At 41.6% G+C, this 27,002-nt stretch overlaps 1 protein-coding gene across 2 annotated transcripts in view; it reads left to right on the top strand.

Moving 5' to 3' along the window:
- Positions 1-477: 477 nt before the first annotated feature.
- Positions 478-27,002, top strand: part of ELL2 (elongation factor for RNA polymerase II 2) — a 153,258-nt gene continuing 126,733 nt past the window's right edge. The window contains exon 1 of one of the 2 annotated variants that reach the window (XM_030193405.1): positions 478-668. In XM_030193405.1, coding sequence (XP_030049265.1) covers positions 537-668 — 132 coding nt within the window. In that variant the 5' untranslated portion in view covers positions 478-536. The remainder of the gene's footprint in view (positions 669-27,002) is intronic. The other variant, XM_030193406.1, reaches the window with a different exon arrangement.

Here is a 27,002-nt window from a genome sequence, read left to right as displayed (position 1 = left end):
TTTGCCCTGTAGAAATGATAAATAGAAGTTCTACTAGCAATGGCACTAATAGTTTAACTGCCTGCAAGCAAACCCCTTCTCATTCCCCTCCCACAGTGCTGTCCAGGGAAATTCTCCGACCTTCAGCTTACTCCAAGTGGGGAAACGAAAGCAAACACGTAAAACAGTAAAGGAGCAGTAACACTTTCAGTACCAGAAACAGGCAGCAGCAACGTCACCGGTGATGTAAAAAATGATTAATTCAACGTCGCCACCTGACGTCAGTCCCTCTCCAACATCTCCCAATTTCGGAAATGAAGGCGAGGAGGCGACTAGTTGGGGGGCGCCGGCAGGCAGCCACCTTTGTGCGGGGCGCTCCTCCATCCAATCCTCGAGTCCGGATAGGGCGGGTGGGCGGAGTCGGAGCCGGGCCGGAGCCAATCGCTAGTCGGGCTAGTGCTTGGAAGGGGCGGTGCCGCCGCGAGGTGGCCGAGAGTTAGATTGCTGGGTAATATGAGTGGCTCTCGGGCGGATGGCAGGAGGAGAGGGAGAGTAAGATGGCGGTGCTCGGTGAGGAAGGGAGGTACGGGCTGTCTTGCGGGAAACTGAGCCAGGATAACATCACCGTTTTGCATGTCAAGCTCACCGAGACCGCGCTGCGGGCGCTGGAGAACTATCAAAACACTAAGGTATAGAAGAAGTGGTGGTGATGGGATATCCGGGAGGGGGGGGGGGGTAGGGAATGGTGGAAGGAGTGAAATCCTCTCCCCCCCCCGTGGGGCTGCCAGGCAGACAGTGGCTGGCAGCTCTTCCTTCCCCTTTAGATGTAGGAAGGGTATTACCAGCTACATGGGGTTGAACAAGAGAGTGACATCGGTGTCTGGTGCGTTGGGGGAGGGTGTCTGTGTTTTATATTCTCCACAGTTTTGTTTTAATTTCCTATGCATTTTCTAGAAACGGGTTTTATTTATTCGTAGAGCTCTTTTTCCTGGTTATCGGTACTCTCTGGGTTCTAGTTTGGCCACAAAACTGAGCCAAACTCTGTTGACAGAGAAAAGGAGGGGGGACGAGAGATTTCGCTGAGCTGTCGCTTTTTATCTTTTTGGTTTGTGCCCATTTTATTTTTCTTTCTCTAACTTTTTTTTTTTAATTGGTTGGTGTTAAAGCACGAACTTGGAAGGGATTAGGGACCAGGATTTTGTATAGTTTAAAAAAAAAAAAAACACTTGTCGAGGTCGAGTGGAAATTCTAATCTTGACAAATAAGCTGATATGAATGTAAAAGCTGCCAAAAAGCAGAGCTGCTAGTTCTCTCTGTCTCGGCGGATCGCCTGTGCGCAGAGATTATCAGGGCTCAGCAGATCTCGGCCCCCTCCCTGCACCGGAGAGGTTTTGGGGCAAGATTACTGAGTAAACATTTTTTTTTCCACTGGACACTCTTTGGCGGTCTCATTTTAGATGCAGGCCTGCCAGCAGGAAACTGGGGGAGGGGAGGGGAGGGAGGGGGGGAGGTTTGCTGATGTGGATGTCTCTTCTCCTGTCATTTAAGTGGGGTTTGTTAAGGGAAGCCAGTCTTTTGCAGACAGGCGTTCTGATTACAATTGCGATAGCATAGCCGAGCTCCTTTGTCAAGTATGTCACCCCACTTCAAATTTTGCATGTTTTAATACCGTAGTTGACAAGCTTCATGTCGCAGAGAGACAGATTTGTTTAATTTATTCTATTGTTTTCTGCCCCATTTACTTTCGACGGAGACTTCTTTGGCGAGCGGGGAAGCTTTTCAAAAGAGGCAGTAAAAAGTGGGTACGTGGTGGTGCGGGGGAGGGGGGGTTACAAAGTGTATGTTTTATATTGCTAGAATGAGGCTCTTTCGGGATGAGCTGGCCAGAGGTAATTTCGGAGAACTTTCCCTATTTGTGGTAGTTTTTACCACAGTGAATGCAGCAAAAAAAAAAAAAAATCCCTGTATCTCATTCCTCATATGTCAACTGGCCTTGGAAATTTTTATTTTTTTTTTAATTCTGTTTACTTAACCACAGTTAAGGAGAGAGAGTTTGCTGCTGATTTGGCTGACTGCTGCTGTTTGACGTTGTTGGTTTTCTTTAGGCTCAGTTTTAATTTTCCCTTGCCAGCCAAGTTCTCTTTAATCTCTCGCCCTTTACACAAGGTAACAAAAGGACAGACATAGTAAAATGTTTTTACCCATTTTTATGCCTGTTTTAGTATGTCCTGGCATAAAAAAATCGGTGGTCGGTTTTGTGTGTAGTTCTTGTAAATGTCCTGAGGCAAAAAAAATGTCGCAATTGACCTGCTTCATTTTATTTGACATGTGTTATCATAGGAACCAGTTTTGTAGGTGCTTGAGCACCTCCAATATTAAGCAAACGCCATTACTGTCCTAGTGATTGTGGGTGCTGAACCCAATGGAAGTTACCCTATCATTTAACAAAGTTGGCTGCTGTGGTTCATGTGCGGAATTACTCTTGCTGCGGCGGCTCTCGCTGGAGCTGTAGCGAAGGGGGTGGGGCGTTAGCTTTCAGACTCTGCTCTGGTTCTGCCCCCGGCACCCTGGCAGCTGTAGCAGGAGATGGTTGCGCTTGATGGGGTTATTAGTTTACTGACTCTGCCAGGTTCTCTATGTAAATGTGCAGTTAAAGCTTATCAGTGTTGCTTATCAGACATTGATACAGGCATTGTGCGTGCATGTGGTACAAACAAGAGCAGCACAGTCTATAGATTGTTAGAAAAGAATTAAGCCCTTATTTCAGATGTTCTAAAATAAGATCATTGATTTCAAATGGAAGCAGTAGCCCTTGATGTTCCCCCCTCCCCCCATGAAGCTAGAGCAGCAGGTTGGTTTGCCTACTTCACTTGGTGTGGAAGGGGAAGGGAAGGCAATAGATGCTTTTACAGACACTTGAGATTTCCACTGCATACGTATTCACTTGCTTTTTAAATAGTTTCTATTTCAAAATGAAAAAAAATTGTCTACTGAACTTAGTCCTGCTGCAACACAATGTTTTTGTGTACAGATTGCAGGGGTTTAGATGCTTTGCCCCCCTCCCCCCCTAGTGTTTTAAGCCCTTTACAGATGTAAGGAAGTAAATTGTCAGCTTTAAAAATGTTTGCATATGCTTGGCAGCTGTTTATTCAGGGGCCAATGCAAAAAGCTGTGTGCTGCAGTAAATGAGCATGTTACCTGCTTGTTAATGGCTGTTACATGTTAAAAGGATTTCTGTGCTGAGGTTTACTCCTGTGGTAGACATCAGCACACAGGACAAAAAAAAAAGTGGGAGGGGGTAGACCAATGTAGTTCCAACACAGGGATGTTTTATTAACAGTCCAGCTAACTATAAACAGCTAAGTAAGTATTTTGGCACCACATGCACTGGCCTCGGGAATCAAATTACCTCAGCCAAAGTTAATAACATAAGCTTGACGATTCAAAGGATCCAAAAGATAATACATCAAACTGTGACGCTATTGATGAAACAATATGTGCGGCATGCACAATTGCAAAAAATACAGCGAGTCTCAAAGGACTGACTTGCTGTTTTTTGCTGTTGTGCATGCCGTATATTTTTTCATCAGTAGCGTCAGTATTATCTCGGATGCTTTGAATTGTCTCCTGAGGCAGATGCATGTGGTGCTGAAAGGACTGTCGAGTCACTTTTCCTTAGCTGTTTGTAGACCCCTACCTTAAATGAGGCAGTAGTGATGCCCACTCCTTGCCTCTGGGTTGACATCTCCAAAATGGTAGTGCCCCGCCCCATGAGATGTATTCTGGGATGCGCAGGGTTGGGCCAGCCTGCCATATAAGGGAAATTCTCCTGTGCACTGTGTGGGGCAGTGTTCAACCATTTTGGAGCTGACAGCCTGATGATGGCAGGAGTGATGGGCACTAGATGCCAGGGTAATATATGTAAGTTGGAAGGGGAGGGGGACCAAAATACCAGGGAAGTTCTTTTTAATATGAGGGTCAGGATCCGGGTCAGGTCGAGTTGGTTGGGAACAAGATCAGGGGATAAATCAGATGCTGGCAACTTTTTAAAAAGCCACCCTTCGTGTCAGTGCCTGACCAATCATTGCTCAGGAGTGACAAGAAGGATGACATTTTGCACTGAACTGCAGATTGCTGCCACAATTTTAATGTGCTGAGAGCTGGCTCTACTGCGAAGCTTTCTGCATCAATCCCACAATGTGAAACAGATAGCACTGTCAGTTAAAATTTAACTTATCAAAGTAAGACTTTATTTAGTGCTTTACAAAGGAAATCCAACCCAGAGTCTTTATAATGGCACTACTTATGTCTATATAAGTCCACTGGGCATTTGTGACATTAAATCAGATGACACTACTAATGGTAATAGATGGGCACAGTGCATTCTGTGGATTGAGACTTTCAGTACTAATGCTGTTAAAATATCTTGCCTCTCAATTTCATAGGGACTAATGCAGTAAATTGTTCTAATCTTTAACAGTTTGCTCAAATTTTCCCACACCAGTCTTTACTCTGATGTAAAAAGCCACATAGCACAAGAAAATCTTAAGTAAAACCACTGCTCTAAACAATAGTGCAAAGGACTGAAAAAATTGCTCCTGGTTTAATTTATAAATTAAAAAAAAAAAAAAAAAAACAAAAACAAACTTTTCCCTTACTGTTGAATCTTTATACCACCTCAGGGCTTGCATAAAGATGCAGCTGAGAACAAAAAGATTGTCTTAAGTTGAAGTAACCCTTCACCTCAGATGACCCAAGTGGGCCCCCCTCCTGATTTCTTTATTTCACCAACACCTTTTCTCTAGCTACCAATCCCCACGAATGTACCTCACCCCAATGCTAGAACATTTTATACATCCCCTCCCCGTCACAGCCTGGGGGAAGAAAGCAACATATCACTGGTTTTAAATAGTGGTCAGCAGTCATCTGGATCAGGCCTAAGGAGCCCATCATAACTCAGGCTCTCATTCAGCAATCCAGTACAGCATGGGAGTCAATCTCCCGGGAGGCTCTAGCTTCCCTGACCCCTCTCACTTTGCAGATGGCCCAAATAGTATGGGGCTCATTGGAGAGTTGGAACCTTCAGGGGGCTGGGAGGCTTTGTCCCTCATCCTGAAACCCAAAGTCTGCTTGTAGTGCCCTGCAAACCTGTCTCACCAACAGCTTACTTCACCCTGAAGGTTTAACACTGTTTTATGAAAAAGCTCCTGTCTGAGTCAAAGCAAACTCAGAGGCACTCTAGACCTTAGGTGGGTTCCAGCCTGCTGCAGTCTTGGTGGTCAACATTGCACTACCCAGGAAGTGGACTTTTTTTTTTGACCCGTCCTCTGAAGAGCCAGCAATCTGGATATGGGTGTACCAGGATACTGGCCTCACAAATTGTTAGAACCACAGCAACCAGCCCACAGATATTTGACTCCTAAACAACTACTGTAGATGTTTCACGTGAGTTTTTATAAAATGATGCAGAATGACCATATAAATAAGTCATTTTAATCAAATCAGCTAGTCCAGCTGTCAAAGATGCTTGCCATATGCTCAGATTTAGCAAATAATGCTTGAATTGGAGCCATTGAAAATAGGCATGCTGAGGCAAGGCACATGAAGACCTGAGATGAGAAAGTCGCAAATCTTGCCATTATCAAGCAGTTGGTGTACAAAGTACATGCCACGTTGAGCCCAGTGTGACCAGTATACTGTGCCAATCAATTTTGATGAGGGTTCTTTCAAAGAGATGTAGAAGAGCTCACATATCAAAAGAACTTGTAATTTATCTACATAATGTAAAGTGTGGTAAGTATTAGCCAAAACAATGTTGAAGAGCATGCCAAATGGGGGATCCCCAGTAGAGTTTGAGGCACTCATTTTAGTAGTTGCCCGTTCCAGCTGATTACACAAAGGCAGCATCTGAGTCAGGAGTCATTTCTAACCAGTGCAATCTGTAGCACAAGAAGACAATGACATAAATATCAAGAAAATTTAGTGCACCTGTCTTCCTTGCTTTTTTCAGCTTTCTGAAACATTTTTTGCAGGTTTGTGGATCAAAAATTGAAGCATGCACTCATTTTTTACAGAAAGTAGATGAGAACAGGAATAGTGTCATACTTGAAATGTAGTTAATTTGAGGCACTGTTGTTTTTAAGAATCCAAGTGACTCCACCAAGGAAGATAGGTTTAAAGACCATGTTGAATGTATTGTGATGAATTGGTGATTCACTTTTATCCATGCCATGCTGCTTAATGTCAGAAGCATCTTGTTAACTTCTCCTAAATATTTAATACTAACACTGGCCCACTTAAAGCCAAAGACCAGAACATCACGGTGAGAACAGTGATCATTCAAAGGCAGTGACTTTGTCTAATTTGTTATAGTCTGAAAACTAAGAAAATCTTGATCAGGTGAACTACAACTGGTAGACTTTGCTCACTTCAGGGGGAAAAGAAGGTAGTCATTGGTGTAGGCTGCAAGCTTACATGTTCTGTTAGAGCAAATCCACAAATAGTTTCATCCTGTCAGATAGCTAGTAAGAGTGGCTCTACTGCTATGTTGAAAAACAGCAGTGAAGTTGGGTAGCCTTGCCTGATATCACAGGCAAGAGACTGTTATGTGAATGACTGCAGAAAGGTTCGGTTGCAACCAAACCATCAAAGAACTGCCACTCCATCAAATGCTTTCTTCATTTTGATAGACTCCTCAGAGGACTGCTGATGTTGAGATAACAATAGAGGATCATGACATACTTGAGTATTGTCTGCGATACATTAACCTTGCATAAAACCAACTTGGTTGGGATGTATGATGGAGCCAAGAACTGATGTCAGATGATGGCCAAGAATTTAACAAATATTTTGTAGTCTGCATTCTTCAGCAAGAGAGGTCTATTACTAACCAGGCTTGGGTCTCAGCTAGGTGTTTCTAGAACAGTGATGAAAGCCTCAGTAAGCCAATGGTGCCTTCATCAAGATAAATTGTCCAGTAAGTAAATACATAAGAGTAGCCATATTGGGTCAGACCAATGGTCCATCTAGCCTAGTATCCTGTTTTCCAAACAGTGGCCAAGCCAGGTCACAAGTACCTGGCCGAAACCTGTGGCAATATTCCATACTACAAATCTTGGGGCAAGCAGTTGCTTCCCATGTCTGTCTCAATAGCAGACTATGGCCTTTTCCTCCAGGAATTTGTCCAAACCTTTTTTTTTTTTTAGATACAATAACCACTGTTACCACATCCTCTGGCAAATAGTTCTAGAACTTAACTATTTGTTAAGTGAAAAAATATTTCCTCCTATTTGTTTTTAAAAGTATTTCCATGTAACTTCATCTAGTGTCCCCTAGCCTTTGTACTGGAACGACCTCAATCATATCTCCCCTCATCTGTCTCTCTTCTAAGCTGAAGAGCCCTAACATCTTTAATCTTTCCTTATACGAGAGGTGTTCCATCCCATTTATCATTTTGGTCGCTCTTCTTTGAGCCTTTTCTAATTCCGCTATTTCTCTTTGAGATTGTGACCAGAATCGAACACAGTACTCGAGCAGAAGATTTCAGCGTATTATCTACAACAGCACCTAGATCTTTTTCTTGAATGCTGACCCCCAGGGAGGACCCTAGCATTGATTTGGATTATTCTTTCCAATGTGCATCACCTTGCATTTGTCCACATTAAATTTCATCTGCCATTTGGATGCCCAGTCTTCCAATTTCCTTAGGTCTTCCTGCAATATTTTACAGTCTGCATGTGTTTTAACAACCTTGAATAGTTTTGTATCTGCAAATTTGATCTCACTTGTTGTTCCAATTTTCCATATCCTTTATAAATGTTTAGTACCGGTCCCAGAACATATCCCTGTGGCACTCCACTGTTCACCCTCCTCTATTGAGAGAAGTGACCATTTAACCCTACATTCTATTTTCTGTCCAAGAACCAATTCTTAATCCACACCAGAACCTTGCCTCCTATCTCATAACTCTTTAATTTTCTCAAGAGTCTCTCATGAGGAACTTTATCAAAAGCTTTCTGAAAATCTAGATACACCACACCAACTGGCTCACCTTTAGCAAAATGTTTAGTCACACATTCAAAGAAATGAAGCAAATTGGTGAGGCAAGACTTCCTTCGGCTGAACCCATGCTGACTGTCCATTAAACCGTGTTTGTCTACAAAGTACTGACTTAAACACAGACTTTTTTTTTATAATAGATTACAAAACCATCCTGGCCTGGATCCTTTTGCGAGACCAAAGCTTTAATTTTGGCCTTGGTCTCCTGTACTGTGAGCAGTTGATCCAAGCACTTTTGTTGATCCTCTAAAAGAGGATGCTAAAGCTGACTAAATGCTTGCGTTGTTTAATTGTGCCATCTCCTTTAGAACTGTAGAAATATGTTTAAAACTGCACAAATTGTTGGGCTATATCCGAATTGAAAGTACACTTGTCCAGTGGAATTTTTGACTCCAACCATAGTAGTCCACTGTTTTGCTTTTAAATGTTGTGCTAGAAGGCAATCTTATTCTCTGTTTAATATGCATTCTGCAAGGACGTGTATTGGCTGGTGTATTGATTACACAAGCCTATTTGTAGGCAAATTTGCTTTCTGAAGTTGGGTAAAGTCGATTGAGTCAGCAGGTTATGGACAGTTCTGCCCTAATGCCTGAATAGAAAGTCGCTCTGCTTCCAGTTGAAGTTGAGCCTTGTGTACACAAGCAACATAGCTGATACTCTTCCTGAGTTTTATAAGCCTCCCAGAGGGGTGTAAGAGAAACACCGGACTTGGCGTTTTCCTCAAAGTAAAGACGCATACTATCTCATTACTAGTTTGGAAATCTTGTGCTAGTAAGTCCACATTGAGATGCCAACAAGACTTCCTCAGGTAATTGGTAGTAGGTGCAAGTCTATACCACTAACTGCTGCATGATTTGAATTAAACCTAATAAAAGTTGACTGTAGCTGAAGATGATATTGAAGTCAGTCAATTCTACTGTACAAAGAATGGGGAAAAGAAGAAAGTAAATTCCTTATCCTTGGGGTGAAACAACCTCCATATATCCAACAACTGTCACTCATAGATTTGAACAATGACTGGCATATCAACAGTCGGTGTCTAAACAAGCTGAGGACTCACTAATTCAGCTCTGTGGAGGCAACTCCTAAGGTGCCCCTCAGATAAATAGGTGGGAAAATGTGAGATACAAATGCAGTAAATAAAATAAAATCACACTGATCTTGGTAATAGATTTCATACCCAACTGCTGCCACGTATTGGCGTTTTAATACACAATTTACCTTTAAAATGAAATTGGAGATCCTCAGAGACCAAGCGGAAAGGCGAGTTCACACACAAGCCTTTGTCAAAACAGGTTTAAATGTGACAGCAACTCAGGAATTTGCCAACAATAGCTAGAATAAGTTATCTACTATCCATTATTTTTGCCATAGCTATTCCTGGCAAGTACTTCATCTCATGTGAAGGCTTAAACAGGCTGGAAAGTACATATGTAGTGACAGTGGTGTGTTTCCTCTTCCTTTCTATAGACTTGGTTATTTGTGTGTGGGGAGGGGGGGTTGGGAGACAGTTTCATGGTGGCAAGGGCTTTATGTGGGGGGGGGGGAGGGGAGGGAAGAGGATAATTAGTATGTGGGTGGTGTCTGAGATATGGTAACGGCTCTCTGAGGTGCATCTTGCATGTGTATTTAAAACATTTTATTTTGCATTCTTGAGCATATTGAAACCAGCAAAAATAAAGCTGATGTGTTAAAACATGCAAAAAATGAGAGAAATCATGTTAGTCAAAGGGCTTACTTTAAAACTCGATTAAGTACAACCTAAAACGTTTCCGAAACTGAAGTACGTCACTTCTAGGCTAATATGAAGTAGTGCAAAATTCTACAAAATCTTTCTAGTGAATAGACCTGTGCTCTGGTTTGCGTGTTTTAACAGGGGAGATGAATGATGCATCATGGTCAACAGGTCTTAATTTTAATGTGCATGTATTATAAGAGCAGATTTAAAATAGATGTATCTGGTGCACTATTCTTGAATAAAGGTGACCACTTAATATTTAATATCAGGTTACATGGAGCCACATTAAGGCATGTAAACTAGGGATTATGCTTAGATTGATAGCAGCTGGTTAGTAACTGGGTTGCTATATTCGATCTACTTGTAAAGCACTGGTAAACCAAGATGGAAGGAGTTAACTATAGTCAATATGTGAAATAATTGCATGTAGTATTGTCTAAACATCTACTGATGTTTTTCAGTCTACAGAGCAAACATAAATTGAGTTGCAAACAGCTGGTATCACTGGCCTATCATTTAATATCCAAGTTACAAATTTCTTTGAAGTGTGAAGAATGTTAATCTGCATGGAAGTTGGAACATTCAACACAACTGAGCAGCTCATGAGTAGGATCTGTCTTCACTAAATTAGTGCTAGTTTAAAAGCATCCAGGTGGAAACTGTTCTCACGCAAGTAGCAGTTAATTTGGTTGCTTTAATAAGTAAGAAAACAGTGGTTAAACTGAAGGTTTATTACTAATGTACTGATAGAGGTTTAAATAGTACAGAAGATAATGCCAGTGGTGACGTGTGAAGGCTCTGCCTCGATGAGGAAAGCTCACCCATTCTGATTCTTCTAATCATCAAGGCTTAAACCATGAAAGAATGACTGATCAGAATGATTCCAGTCTTAAAATATATCATGGACTGTGGTATCACATATGTCTGAGGACCATCTGAAAGCTATCTTTCTGCAGTGTGTGTGCCTTTGTATTGCTCCATGGTGAGACCGCATCTTGAGCATTGTGTGCAATTTTGGCTGTCATCTCAAAAAAAAAAAAAAAGTAGGATTTAGAAAACGTACAGAGGATGGTAGCCAAAATGGAGCTTCTCTTATAAGAAAAGCTTTAAAAGGTTAGGGCTGTTCAGCTTGAAGAAATGTCTAAGGGGAAATGTAAGAGGTCTACAAATACCTGAGTGGAATAGATCAATCAATTGTTCTAGTCCAGCGTTTTTCAACCGGTGTGCATGGAAGTAGGTCCTGAGGGCCTCTCACCACCTACCTTCCTACCCAGGGTCCTCCATGAAGTACAAGTATTACTGCTGCCACCTCCTCCCTTCAAGAATTCAGCTATGGCTCTTCAGCTTGGAGAAAAGGCAGCTGAGGGGAGATGAGATATTGAGGTCTATAAAATGTGAACTAGAACAGGTAGATATGAATTGTTTACTCTTTCCAAAAATGTGAGGACTAGGGGGCATGCGATGAAGCTACAAAGTAGTAAATTTAAAACAAATAGGAGAAAAAGTTTCTTCACTCAACTTGTAATTAAACTCTGGAATTCATTGCCAGAGAATGTGGTAAAGGCGTTAGCTTAGCAGGGTTTTAAAAACGTTTGGGATGGCTTCCTAAAGGAAAAGTCCATAGACCATTATTAAAATGACTTGGGGAAAATCCACTGCTTATTTCTGGGATAAGCAGCATAATATGTATTGGACATTTTTGGGATCTTGCCAGGTATTTGTGACCTGGATTGGCCACTGTTGGAAATAGGACGCTGGGTTTCATGGACCTTTGATCTGTCCCAGTGTGGCAATACTTATGTACTTATTTTTTCTTCTACTTTTCTCTTGAATTTTCTTTCCTTTTATATATGATCTGCCTTGCATGCATAAAGATTTCTGTATTCTGATGCAGTCAGTGAACACATTAAATATACGGTTCAAAGTAAAGCAACATTGAGAACTCCTGTTCTATACTGAAATATTGACTGTCCTATTCCTCCTTATGCAAAATGCTGTCCAAGAGCTGGAGTATTTCAGTAAATTCTGTTCTGGTGCTGACGTATTCAGGGGCTTGAAATGTACATTATGATGGAAACTCAATATAAGATTAAGGGCTCTCTTGAATATTTCATACAGGTAAAGTGTCCACCTTAACTTAATAAAATCTAATAATTGAAACATCAGATATCCAAGTGACCTTTAAGAACTGGCCTCACTTTTAATGGATTTCACATCACCGGTTTTCCTACCATCCTCCAAAAACATCCACAGCGTAAAAAACTCCTATTTGGAGAAAATCACAGTGGCTATAAACGGAGGGTATATTTTAAGGCATAGACAGCACCTACCTATAGAAATTACAATCCAACCTGGGACCTTTGTTTAATACTCGATAAGTGTGTCCCGATAGCTGAGGAAAAAACAACAACTTAGCTTCAAACTTGGAACCATAGGATACACCCTCTTAGTCCGATATGCTCCGATATGGTTCACTAATCCTTAATTGTAGTCATCATCTATGGCCACTTCTTTTCAATATCCCCGACAGAGAAATTCCCTGTTTTTGATCCTGCTTCAGGGGAAGAAATTTTTTCTCATATCGCCAGTGTCGACCGTAAATTGGACAGAATGGCATTGAGGCATATTTTCAAAGCACTTAGCCTTCCAAAGTTCCATAGAAACCTATGGAACTTTGGAAGGCTAAGTGCTTTGAAAATATGCCTCATCGTGATTTATATAGCATCATTTATCCCGTCATTATGCACTGAAGGACTCCTCCTTCCTCGTTTTTACGCACTGATGTAATCTTATGATCTTCACACGCTATGATGTCTATTAGTAAAATGCTTCCCATTCTATAGGGCCGTTAGGTGACATAGTTTGCAATTTAAATATCCATTTTTGTTCCTTCTGGTGAAGGCAACGAGATATGTTTCCTCTCCGGCCATTATCCCTCAGTTGGTCTATCACAAACACCTGTAGCTGTTCAAAAGAATGTTGTTGTTGATCACAATGTTTAGCCATATGTAATTTCTTTGCCTTGATAGTATGTTTGTATTCTGTCAGACGAATTTTCAGCTTATGTTTGGCCAATATATCTCAGACCACATGGAGGGGCATTTTCGATCGGGGGCGCCCATCTCTAAGGGCGGTGCCGCAAAGGAGCGGGCCCGACCGTATTTTCGAAACGAGATGGCTGGCCATCTTTTGTTTTGATAACACAGTGGGGCCGCCCAAATGTCCGATGGCCGGGTTTGAGATGGCTGGCCTCGGTTTTTGCCCATAATGGAAACCAAGGCCGGCGATCACAAACCCGGCCAAATCCAAGGCATTTGGTCGTGGGAGGGGCCAGTATTTGTAGTGCACTGTCCCCCTCACATGCTAGGACACCAACCGGGCACCCTAGGGGGCACTACAGTGGACTTTGCAAATTGGTCCCAGGTGCATAGCTCCCTTACCTTGGGTGCTGAGCCCTCAACCCACTCCCCACAACTATACACCACTACCATAGCCCTAAGGGGTGAGGGGGGCCACCTACATGTGGGTTTCAGGTGGGTTTTGAAGGGCTCCCATTTTCCACCACAAGTGTAACAGGTAGGGGGGGATGGGCCTGGGTCCGCCTGCCTTAAGTCCACTGCACCCACTAAAACTGCTCCAGGGACCTGTATACTGCTGCGATGGACCTGAGTATGACATTTGAGGCTGGCATAGAGGCTGGCAAAAAAAGTTTTTAAAGTTGTTTTTCTGAGGGTGGGACGGGGTTAGTGACCACTGGGGGGAGTCAGGGGAGGTGATCCCTGATGCCCTCCGGTGGTCATCTGGTCAGTTCGGGCACTTTTTTGGGACTTTGACCTGAAAAAAGAGGGACCAAAACACGTGGACCAAATTCTCACCAGTGACGCACTTCTTTTTTCCATTATCGGGCAAAGCCGGCCATCTGAAAGCACGCCCCCGTCCTGCCTTCGCTGCCCTACCAAAACGCCCCTTTGAAGTTTGGCTGGCTCAGCGACGGAAAGCAGTTGAAGCCGGCCAAAATCGGCTTTTGATTATACTGATTAGGCCGGCTTTAGGAGATTGCTGGCCATCTCCCGATTTGTGTCGGAAGATGGCCGGCGATCTCCTTCGAAAATAAGCTAGGCGGGCAAATTATCATATAAATTACCGCTTTTGAATTACAGGTAGTTGAACATTTTATTTGGAGCCATTTATTTTGTATATTGTCCCAGAATTTTGTGGTCTCTATCATAATATCACAAAATGAACTACTGCCACATCTTCTGTGGCCCATATATTGATTTTCACTGCTGGACCAAACATCTGAATGACATAACATGTCTGAAAGGTTAGCACGTCTTGAATAGGCAATCCTACATCTCTTTTGTGCCAAACTGTCATGAGCAGTTAAAATGTTCCAACTGGTTCGTATAATCTTAGCAATTTTTGTAGACATAGAGGCATATTGTAATACACAAGTTACGTCTGTATTGGAAGATGTAGGGGGGGGGTTTTCTTCCAAGAGTGTCGCCCTATGATTATAAAGAGCCAGTTTGTATGCATTTTTAATGACTTTTCTAGGATAGCCTCTTTCTAATTTTTCTTGAAGATGCATCGCTACCTGTTTCTATTTAGCTGAAGAATCACAAATGCGTCTATAGTGTAAAAATTGAGTATATGGAAGACTAATCTGTATATGAATAGGGTGCATGCTGTCATTCAATAATGTATTTCTATCTATAGTTTTTGAAAAAAGTCTGTTTCTAGTCTTCCATCCTGGAGGGTAACAGCTATGTCTAGAAAGGTAATTCTCGTGTTAACTTCATATTGACATTTGATGGTTGTGACAATTCAAAGATTCTATAAACTGTTCCAAAAGTTGTCTGCTTTCCAAATCGTAAAAATACCGTTTATGAACCGCCACCACCTATGTGCATACTGTGGTTAATAAAAGATTCCTAAATGTGTTTTTGGGAGGGGGGGTGTCTAGTGTCAAACGTATTAGAGGGGAAAGAAGTGAGCAGTTGGAGAAGACAAGATCTAGGGAGTGGCCATGCTGGTAAGTAGAGATAGCGGAGCATAGCTGGAGATTGAGGATATTAAAGTGAGCAACTTAGAGGCTTAAGAGTCAGAGGGGTCAGTAACATTAAGGTTAATCCCCAAGAGTGAGGGAAGTAGAAGATGGTTGGAGAGAGAAAGTTAGGAGTTGGTCATTGAGAAAGGAAGAGGGACTTATCAGGTGGTTGATAAATGACTGCTACCTGGAGACTTGATGGAGTGGACTAACCTTCTTGATTTCAACCTCATTGCTTCCCTTCCTTTGAAGCAATGAGGTTGAAATCAAGAAGGTGAAGCAACCTGACACCACCTCCACCTCACCGGTTAGGTTGGCTGTGTATGGGAATGAAGCTTCCATAACACAGGGCAACAACTTAAGCAGCGCCTTCAGAGAAAAGCCAAGTCTTGGAGAGTGTGAGAGGTCATGTATATAGGCAAGCATGTTGGAGACTGACATTCCACAGGGCACATGAGAGGGCGAGAGAGAAATAGAAATTAGGATGTGGATTGACCTGAACAAGTAGGGTGATAGTTGATTTGGAGGGTCTGTCTTAGAATTGATATCTCCAGCAGAGAGACAGCCAACAGAGGTCTCTTACTCCTGAAAGGAATTTTTGCCTCCTTTTAAAGAAATTTGGCATATATTTTCAGGAGCAAGGCTCTACTGTAGGAATAAAAAATAAGAATTAGGTTTGTAAACAATGGAGATGGATATCTGGAGTGTTAAGCAAAAACCAGAGCAAACATACCTTATGTATATGGGATGGGAGTTTGTGTGTTTGGGGTTAGTTGAGGTTCTCTCTTCTTTTCGAGTCTCTGTCCTGTCGAATCAGTATGAGATATTATGATTATGTGACTGATTTTGATATTTGAAGATAAAAGCTGTGCTCCAAAAATAGAAATCTATTTAGAGAGCTTTAGTTGAGTCAAACTTTTATGGCCAGGTTCATTTTTCCTTGTTTTGCTACTTCAGTGTCCTTTGCTTTGTTTTTTCGTTTTCTAAATTTTTAGGCACGATAGCTGGAAATAATGGATGAAACGGGTCACATGCTCAGTTGTACATCTGATGGAATGCAATTGCTGTGGTTTTTTTTTTCGGATGGTTAATCCAAGGAGAATCTAAGGTTGGGTTATTCATATGGGAATGCCTTTCTAAAACACTCATAGAGAAACTAATTACAAGTTTCTAGCTAAACTGACTATGCCCTCATTAAATACTGATGTCATCACAAGCTGTTTAAAATGATTAAGGAATAAGGAGCTCAGGGTTTCTCTATAAGGTACACTTGGGAGACAGAAAATGAAGAATGGTAGGAACATGTGGATTTCTCTTAATCTGGAAGGCAGATCATAGCAACCATTTTTTTTTATTAAGAATGAAATCCATAGATATCAGAAGGTTTTATTAAAAAAACAAAACAAAAAAAAAACTCTTTAGTCCTACAGTATTGGGAGACCAAGCCATATAGAGCAAACTAGGGAAAACGAAGTACATAAGTCCTAAGCCAAAACAAAGCGACTATTTAAAATAAGCTAAGTTACCGCTCCACATTAATTGGAAAGCGTGCCAGTTGATGTGCGGGGGGCTGTTATAGGTTTAATCCTATAAAAAGAAAACCGAAGACTTAGAGGCTACTAAAAACTCAACACATGGAAACGCACAAAGAAAATACAAATACGCAATAAGACAAACCAAAAGATCATACTATAAAACTAAAATAGGGACAGACTACAGACATGAAGAAATTATACCAAATCGTGTACAAACTTCTAGATACCAACTTAGTCACCACTTCGAACACAGACATCCCATCTGCAGATAAACTTGCCAAGTATTTCAATGAAAAATTGTAAATCTATGCAACACATTACCCCAGAGCAACACTGGCATCGAGAACTTCCTTAATGAACTGGACCCAACCACTGGAGAATACCCGGCCGACCGAACTTGGTTAAACTTCAAACTCCTTACCACTGATACAGTAGCACAGGCGATCAGCAGGTTCTCAAACACCCACTGCAAACTAGATATCTGCCCCAACTACCTAATGAAATCCGCCCCTGAACGCTACATAGCCGACCTTGCATCTCACCTAAACTACATGTTTCAGCTAGGCCTATTCCCTAAAGAAAATGGCAATATACTACTCAGCCCAATACCAAAAGACACCACGAAAAAAAACCCAAATGTAATCACTAATTATCGTCCAGTAGCATCCATCCCATTGTCAGTCAGACTGATGGAAAGTATTGTAGCCAAACAACTCACAGAATTACATACACAAATTCTCAATACTACATGAATCAGTCAGGTTTTCGGCCCTTACAAAGCACAGAAACAGTACTAATCACTCTACTAGCCAAATTCAAGTGGGAAATTGCAACAGGAAAAACATACTCCTCCTCCAGTTTGACACGTCTAGTGCATTTGAGATGGTAAACCACAATATATTAATAAGGTTACTAGATAAGTTCGGGATTGGTGGTAACATACTTAGCTGGATCAAAGGTTTCCTAACCCACAAGAACCTATCAAATAAAATCAAACTCAAACACCTTGGAAAGCAGACTGCAGAGTACCATAAGGATCACCGTTATCACCAATCCTCTTCAACCTTATGATGACCCCTTTAGCCAAGGACTTAACCCTTTCATCTATGCAGACGATGTCACAATATACATTCCTTACAAATCTAAATTGACAGAAATAATGAAGAAATCAAGACCGGCTTAAATATCATGGACTCTTTGGCAAACGCATTTCAATTAAAACTCAACAAAGAAAAAACACATTGTCTTGTCACCTCATCCCAACACAGCACAGACAACCCCACAATCATCAACACACCAGACTACGCACTCCCTATCTCAGACAGCCTGAAAATCCTCAGAGTCACATTTTACCGCAACCTAACATTAGCGATCCAAGCGAAAACCACTACAAAGAAAATGTTTCACTCAATGTGGAAACTCAAGCACGTGAAACAGTTCTTCCCAAGGGAAACATTCCACAACCTAATACAATCAATGGTACTAAGTCCTTTAGACTACTGCAATGGAATTTATGCGGGATGCAAAGAACAAATCTTTAAACTTCAGACAGCTCAAAACACGACAGCCAGGCTCATCTTCGGGAAAACGCGATTTGAAAGTGCAAAACCCCTCTGAAAAATTACACTGGCTCCCAGTCAAAGAATGCATTGCTTTCAAAATCTGCACTGATTCACAAAATAATCTACAGTGAAGCCCCGGGATACATGACAGATTTGATTGACCTACCAACTAGAAACACATTTGAATCATGACGAACATACCTAAACCTGCACTACCCAAGCTGCAAAGGACTCAAATACAAATCAACTTACGCATCCAGTTTTTCCTACATAAGCACACAACCGTGGAACGCACTACCAAAAGCCTTGAAAACTACGTACGACCATCTACACTTCCGTAGAACACTAAAAACTTACCTGCTTAAAAAGGCATATCCCACCAATCCAACATAAAAGCCTGACCTCTGCAACAACAAAAAAATAGACATAACACAACCCTTCCAGCTGCGATTCCCTTATGTAGCTATACCACATGAACTTTCTTACCGCAACTTCACTATTTGTTTACACTGGAGTCCGCAATCGCCTCTCCGGTACTATGTAAGCCACATTGAGCCTGCAAATAGGTGGAAAAATGTGGGATGCAAATGTAACAAATAAAAAATATGAGGCGAATAAGTGGTAAAGTCTAAGGGTCAATAATAGCCAGAAGATTCCTAAATGTGTTGGTCCAGAGACTGAATGGGGAGAGTGGCTAAGTGTGAAAGTTTTCAGTTAATGATCAGAGGGAAAGAACTGAGGTGAACAAATTAGCAATTGGAGCAGACAAGATCAAGTTGGTGGACATGCTGGTAAGTAGGGTTAGTGACCCATAGCTGGAGATTTGAATGAGGATTCTTAAGCATGAGGATTGAATGAGGATGTTAAGGCCAAGCTTTTTTTTTTTCCTGCTTTGAGTTGATGTGCACTGTCTCCAAATGGGCTAATTTTTGTACATACCATCACAATAATGAACTTTGCACCTAAGTCAAGGTGTGTAGAATGATCTCTGGCTTACTGCTGGTGCTTGCTGTGGTACAGTACTTGCATTGCATCAACAGCTTCTTTCTGGAGTTTGTAGCATGTATAGGCAACCCATCTGCGTATATTTGGAAACTGCTTTTCAATCCCGTGGCACCCAGTACATTGTATTTCTGTATCTTATCGGCCACATATTTTTCTTGGTCTTACAGTATTTCTTGGTACTTGAGAATCTTCTCTTTCCACTAGATACACAGAATAATCATTGTCAGATTTTTAATAATCATGTTTTCTTCTTTACCATAAAATCTGAATTTTTTTTTTAAACTGCCTGGTGAAACCTAATTTAGGATTGATTCTCCAGGAATAGTAAGGATTAGTTTGGCCCTAAGACACAAGTTCAATTTCATAATCAAGTCAACTTTCTCATTTGGGGAAGGAATCCTTTAGCAGAGGTCTTTTGAGAATAATTCTAATATGCTTGATACTACTGCTTCAAATCTCCTAATAATCCCTGAAGCTAGTGTTTTTCTAATCAGGGAGGCTGAGTTTACAAGCTGTTCAGAAGCCTTGATATTACAAGCTTTTGCCAGACTGGAAAATAGTTCTAGCTAAATCAGACTTGCAGCATGTGGTTAAATATGAGCAGTGAGTTTGGGAATGTGAACATACCGGTAAGTTGATACACACTTATCAACCTTTAGTATAAATGTTAAAAGGAAGTACAGGATGTAAAAGGTTGCAAAGAAAACTCTGTATTAATGTTTAATCTGAGAGTGGTGAATTCTCATAAGTTGTTTAAAGGAGGTATTAAGATGTTTCAGAGGTATTATTGCCTTCAACCCAGTCCTCAGGACACACCTAGCTAGTCAGGTTTTTAGGATAGCCATAATGAATATGCAAGAGAGAAATTTGCATGCACTTCCTCTACTGTATGCAAACCTACCTCATGCATATTCATTGAGTATCCTTATCTAGGCAAAAGGGTAGTACTAAAGAATTTGGATCTTATGAGCTTGTCCAAGTTGAGTCCAAGCAGGCCAGACTTTCAGGATAGTCCTAATGAATATGCATTAGACTTGCATGCAGTACAGGTGTGGTAACATTATCTCTCTGGCTTACCTTGCAACCTTCAAAGTCTGAATTTGGACAAGTATTTTCTAAGAATTTATATGCCAGGAATGTTTAATTGGGAGATCTGACTAGTGTGTTACCTGCATCTGTAGACAGCCAATTTGGTAACCTTATTCCTACAATCTGATCATTATTGGGTTTTACATTGTCTTCAGAGAAAGCTTAGCTTAATCCATTAGGTTTTTTTTCCGGATGTATCTTGACTGGCATCAACAGTTTTATTGTAATCAAATTGCAGCAATGGAGACTACATATTCCACATTTACAGGAATAATTTTTTTCATAATGACATTACTGCCAAGTCAGGCCAGTTTAAAGCTGTTTTAGAGCAACATCAGAGAAATCTGACGTATACTGGGAGACATTAGTTTTGGCTACTTGAGTGTATTTAATACAAGATATACTAAATTCAAATGTATTGCCTTTTCAAAGAAACTATAAAAATTGACTAATGAAAAGCAAATCCGTCTTGGCATACATATAGTTTACTGTGTATTCCTCCATATGTCTTTCCATCTCTTGTCCCCTGCCCCCGAAGCAGCCCTTTAATATATATTTAGCCACCATAAAAGCAGTTCCATATAATTACCAGCTGTACCTCTAAGGCCTTGTCCAATAATCCATTCATGACATAAACATAGCCCGTTGCAGTGCTGTTTTAATTTTCCCACTTAGTGGGGTGCTTTACCAGAACAGGAAGATCTACTGTTGATTAGGACAAAGAGAAGGTCTTTATCTAATATTCTAATGGTGTGTTATGGCTTGCTTTGTTCTTTAGGATTTTTTTTTGTTAATCAAAATTAGATAATGCTACGTTAAGCTAAGTGGCTTCAGTGTAATAATCGGTTCCTGGAGAGCTTGCAGACCACTGGCATTGCCATAGGAGGCCTGGGTGGCCACAGTCCCACCCACTTTGGGCTCAGGCTGACCCAGCACATTTTTGATTTGGGGTAGCCCCGCTAGCTGAAGACTCTCCTCCCCCCCCCCCCCCCCCCAAAAAAAAAAAACAAAACTGGTGGTCTTGCATCTCAACTCCACTCCCCCCATACCTTTTAATGCCTTCATTTCTTTGCCGGCAACTAAACAGGCTTGGGACCGGCATGAGTCGCTACCCTGTGACGCAACTTCTGTTTCCACATAGGCGGGACCAGGTCAGAGGGAAGGCTTGGAACCAGCATGTACAGTGGGTATGAATCTGTGCTCATTGCTGGCAAAGAAATGAAGGCTTTAAAAAGGTACTGGGGGGGGGAGTAGGAGAGATGCTGGATGGGGTTCTTTTGCCAGCCCACTGTAAGCTTAGGCCCACCCAAAACTGAATGTCTGGCAGCGCCCTTGTTGCAGATGACTAAGTAGAATATTACATCAATATTCAGAAAATAGGATGGGTAGACACTTTTTTTTTTCTGAGCTTAAAACTAGAGTCCTGGGCACATTTCACGGGGCCCCGCTAAAACGTGGACACAAATTATGTGCAAAGTCACCATTGGCTTAATCTGGCAACAAACAGCAGGGGTACACCAGAGAAAGAGAAAACCATCATGGATTTGCTACATTCAGTTTATTGGCCAAGTATTGACAACACTTTCATTAGGTGGTCAGCAGGTTCTTGATTGTTGGAAAATCAAATGGCAAGTATAAACACACTTCCTGAGTCAGTTCACTTCTTGCAAAGGTTACCGATGGCACCTGCATGTGTTTGGGAAATAGCAGGAGTGTGGGGCACTTGCAGGATGGGAAGCTTTAGGAAATGAGGCAGGTTGGAGCATGTAGAGGTAGTTGCAGGGAACTAGTTTTGGAGATGGTGGTGCTATTGCAGGGGGTGGGTAGTTAGGTTATCTGTTGCGAATAGGGTAGCTTTTTGGTATGTGCCAGTAGCAGGTGGGTAGTAGTTGGGCTGTGGGGTAGTTGCAAAGGGGAATAGTTTGGGAGTTTGGAATGATGGATTTTCTCCTTCTAAACTGCCTTGCCCTGTTCTCTCTAAACGCTACATTTCACTGTTTTCTATGCTACTGAAGCTGGAATGCTTTTTTCCCCACAAATTTATTGGGTCACTTTTTGAGGCACTTATTTCTCTGAATCTCCCCCCCCCCCCCCCCCCCCCCCAGTCTGATATGGCCCAATTGTTTTTACTAGCTTTAATGGAGGAGAACCGCATAGTTCTGTCTGCTCCTCTGGGACCATGCCCAACTGAAGTATTCAACTTCAGAATTTTCAGTATTTCAGACAGGCAGCCAGTTTCCCATATTTTATATCAACAAGCAGGGAGGGGTGGGATCCAGGAAGCAACAAGGATTTGGGATTTGGCCATTACCAGTTGCATCCAGATCAAGCCACTTGTCACCAGTGTTCAGAACCAAATTGGTTCTTTAAATGGTCCCTAGACTGCAAAACTCTGTACAGCGTCTTCAGGCTTGAAGGGCCCCAGGTAGACACCACCACCAGCAGCAAAAAAAAAAAAAAAAGTATACCATTTTTTTGCTTGGTGTGCCCAACCTTGTTCCAACTGTGAAAAGATGCTCTTAGCCATACCTTGGATCTAGCTCACCTTATGTTTATCCCTTGATCCTGCTTAGAGCAAAGGGGTGGGAAGTCTACTGGTCTCATCAGATTTGGTTCCCTTAACTCAAAAGGATTGCAGTTCTGCCTTCAGGCAGGCTCCAAATATTTTGTCAAGCAGGATAGTCAGACACTGCTAGTTGTCATTGAGGCATATTTTCAAAGCACTTAGCCTTCCAGAGTTCCATAGAAACCTAAGGAACTTTGGAACTTAAGCGCTTTGAAAATATGCCTCAATTGTCTCACTAGGATAAACAACTCTTGAGTTCAGAACTAGTGATCTGATATTGAAAGCCACTTATCAAGTAGCTGTACCTTTTACCCAGGTGAGTGCTGCTGATGGGGGCCTCCCTTGATTTTCAGCAGCACCATCCAGCTAATGCTGCTGAAAATCAGAATGGGAGTGGAGCATGGGCAGACAGTTTATTCAGGTAGTTAAAATATCGCTGCTTTTTGCTACTGAAGCTGGAATACTTTTTCCCACAAATTCATTGGGCCAGTTTTTGGAGGCACTTATTTCTTTGGAGCCCCAGTCTGAATGGTGATGTGCCTTTTCTGGCTATTCTGCACTGCTATCCAGGTAGGCAGCAATGAGTATCCAGAAAAATCTTAGACTGCTGTGGCCAGAATTTAAATGACCTGTCAACTGTAGTTTGAGTATTGCATCCATGTGCAACACTTCTGTGCAGTGGTCTCCATATCTGCTTTTTTTTCTGCTATGCTAAATGGTTGCAAAAAAACTCTCCTGAAAAATTTGATATGTTTAAATATTTTTTTCTTTAAGTCACTTGATCACTCTTCTGCAGTATACCAGATCATAGAAGAATGCAGACCCTTATCCATTCTGTCTCTGATGCTTGGATGTTGGGCATGACCCAGACTGTTGGTATGTTCTGCTGTATGTCCCTTAGCTTCCAGAGTGACTGTCTCCAGCTACAAAGACTGATGAATCCAGGTCCTCTTCACCAATGAGAGGTGACTGAAGAGAAGGTCTACACACCAGTGCAACTACTCTTCAGCTTTCTACCATCTTGGAAGTCCTACCTCCTTTCTGCACAATGGTTGTCAATGCCGAGATGCATAGTAGTTTTTGTTTTGTGTTTTTTAAATCCAGCCCTACATTGTTGTAACTCCTTAGAGGGTCCCAGGTCTGAAATGCTTTCATCTCTGTTCAAGCCTGAGGATGAAATACTTGTTAGTGCAATCTATGCTTTGTCGGACAATTAGAGTCTACATTATGATGTGCAGATTTACTGTACTAGTGTTTCAGTCCTTGTTAACACTGGAGATGAACAATCATGGTATTGCTGCACCCTCTTTAGTTTCTTCTTGTGCAGATGATGTACTGTTCTCTTTGCACCGGAAGGGTAGTATCAAGCTGATAACCATATCCAGCAATGTCCACTGCGGACAGCACAGATTGTGTCCTGAATTGTGGTGCCTTCACAGCTACATAGAAATGAAACTGAAGTATTTGCCTATTAGTACTCGTGATACAGCACATACTGCTACACTGCCTCCACAGAGGGGTCCTTCAGGGCGTTCTGTTTTCACCCTGTAATCCTGTTTTACAACTATAACTTCTTAAGTTCATTAAACTAGAAATGTCAGTTCACCTGGGACAAAATATTCCAAGAAAATTATTAGCCTGAGAAAAGGCTTTTACCTCTTGGTTAACAGTCTGGTGGTGGTGTGCAGGTCCCTGACCCCTCTGCCAGTTTTCTTCTGTTCTATCCTACTGGCTACTTACTAACTTGTACAAAAAGACTTTTTAAATCCGTTTTTTTCCCCACAATGGATTTTTTTTTTGTACATTGGATGGTCAGTTGAGCTGTGATCCACCTTTTTATACAGTTCAGTGTCTAGATTATACGAAGAGTCTAAGTGAAATCCATCTTCATATTTAATACTTTTTCAGTATCTCTTCTGTCGTATCTATCAGGCACTGAGCATAGTTAAACCAACTAATGCTGAATTCATCTTAAAACTAACTTTGTCCTTAACAGTACATACAGGTACCCCCTCCCCAAACTGCCATTGAAAACAAAATACTCTTCTCTAACAGCTGGGACAAATGCATCACACTATTTTGTTCTGTAAACTTCAATTTAAAGTAAGTCAGTTAAAGCAGACGACACCTGCTCAGCTAGGATAAGTGTTCTGTGGAACTCAATCCTCTGTCATGGCTGTTGCTGCTTCACTCAATTCCTCCACTATATATAGGGAGATGAGTTCATTTCTTAGTGGGAATGGGTTTTTTACTTCACACTAGACTTACTGCAGACAGCCTGACTCGTCTTTCAAAATGGCCTCATTGCCTTAAAGCTACATACAATCTTGCAGAAAAGTAATGTTTTAACCTTGAATTTTTTATAACCAGCGAATTCTCAAGCAAATAGGAAGGCTGTGCCCATTCATACATCTCAAATCTAGACTTCCTTTATCTGCAACAATATGCACGGGACCTCAAGTATGCTTATGCATCTCTTCTGTCCAGCATTGTTAAATACCTTAGCTGCTTATATTAGATGGACCACTATTAATATTTCCTTAGGCAAGTTTATTCTCATTTCTCTGAGCTCTGGGGGAACTGTTTGTCCTGGTGACATGTGATGACAGATGTATGCCTGATCAGTCCTGTCTATGGAAAATCTGTTACAGGTTGGGCAATAATGCTTTTACTTTTGCTGTTCATTTAAAGTCCTTTCTTCAACCTAATATCATTGCTAGCTGTGTGGAAATAAAACAGTACTTAATCTACCACCTGGGACTTAAGATCTATTCATGCCATCTTAGTGGCTTCAATGAAACATCTACCAGATGGAAAACCTACATCTTCAAATGGATCATGAATGGGTACAAGTCTGTATGTTGCTCTGACACCATATGGCACTGTTTCGTCTGTACTGTCTAGGTTTCAGCATCTTCCATTGGAGGTCATTTCTGCTGTCTCAGCCTATCATGCCTTGATTATAACAGCAAGCAACTGGAAGCCCATCAGTTTCATGAGTCATGAAAGAACTTCATCAGTGGCATCCTATACCTGGACCTTAATGTTATCCTTAACTTTCTGAAGCCACCGAAGTGTTTCTTTCAAACATGTTACATGGATTTTACACTTTCCAAGAAGCTGTCACCCTCAAAATAAATGAACTTCAAGCCTTAGTTACCTGTGAGCCATATACTCAATTTCATCACCACAAAGCGATTCTTTGAACTCTTCCCAAATTCTTACCTAAAGTCTTAACACATTTCCATTCTGGACTAAACAAGCTCCTTACTACAACAAAAAGACTGAATCCATCAATCACTCTTCTCCATTTCACTAGCACATACATGCTACAGTCTGCCACAATGTCCCTGAAGTATAATCACGTATACAACAGACCACCTATTCATGTATACTAGCTACCGGGGAGGCTCAACCATGAGGCAGCAGCAAGTGCCCCAAAACACCCCAGCAGCAGTTGCCTCACTTTTCCTGGTTTCTTTATGCAGCAGTAGTGTCTCCACAGACTTTCTCTGCTCTTTCCTCAGCAGCAGTTGCAATTATCAATATAGCATCTGCATAGACCGGTAGCTGTGGCAATAAAATAAGCACAGGACTTTTCCAAGCCAAGTGTGCCTCGACCACTGAGCATTGGAAAGTCGATTTTTTTTATAACAGTGGATGGAGGAGCAATGTGGAGAGATGAGACTTGAGTAAGTGAAGACTAGAGAGATGGAGTGGGTGTGTTGAATATCAGCGAGGTGAGGAAATAGAGAACTAAGATGGGAGCAAAGAACACAAGGTTGCAGAGGGAGGCAAAGGAGAGATGCTAGATTTGAAAGGGGGGGGGGGGTTAAGGGGCTAGGATTGTGTTTTGGAAGGTTATATTGGCGCCAAGTGGCAGATGGATTAGAGAGACTGGAAAGTTAAGACAGGAAAGTCGAATCAAGAAACTTGAGACCAACATGGCTAGAAAACTAACCAGGCCAAAGTGTTTCCAATTTAATGATTAGAATGTCAGTTTGAAATTGATAATGTGCTATCTATGTCCTCCACAGTGTAGGAGGAATTGCTTTTGTTTCTATTTTACTGCATGCAGAGTCTGGTTCTCAGTTTCAGGTTATTTTGTCTACATATTTCTATTTTTAGTTTGTGGTCATTTTTCTGTTCCTTGAGGGTTTTCTGTGTTCAGCTTCTCACTGAGACCAGGTGTTAGCATGGTGTTTAGGGATCTGTACTGTAGTCAGGCTTGTTCAATGTGTCCAGTAAGTGTACAAATGTTCTTGGGCCTACTTGTAGACTCCTTATGAGTTATGGAAGTTAGTACTGTTATATAAATATAGATTTGCTTTGAGTCCGGGGTTCAATTCCAACTGCAGCTCCTTTGACTCTGGGCAAGTCGTTTAACCCTCCGTTGCCCCAGATACAAAAACTTACCTTT

Source organism: Microcaecilia unicolor, chromosome 2 (assembly GCF_901765095.1).
Source record: "Microcaecilia unicolor chromosome 2, aMicUni1.1, whole genome shotgun sequence".
In the NCBI taxonomy this organism is placed as follows: Eukaryota; Metazoa; Chordata; class Amphibia; order Gymnophiona; family Siphonopidae; genus Microcaecilia; species Microcaecilia unicolor.
This window is presented reverse-complemented; position numbering and strand designations above follow the sequence as displayed.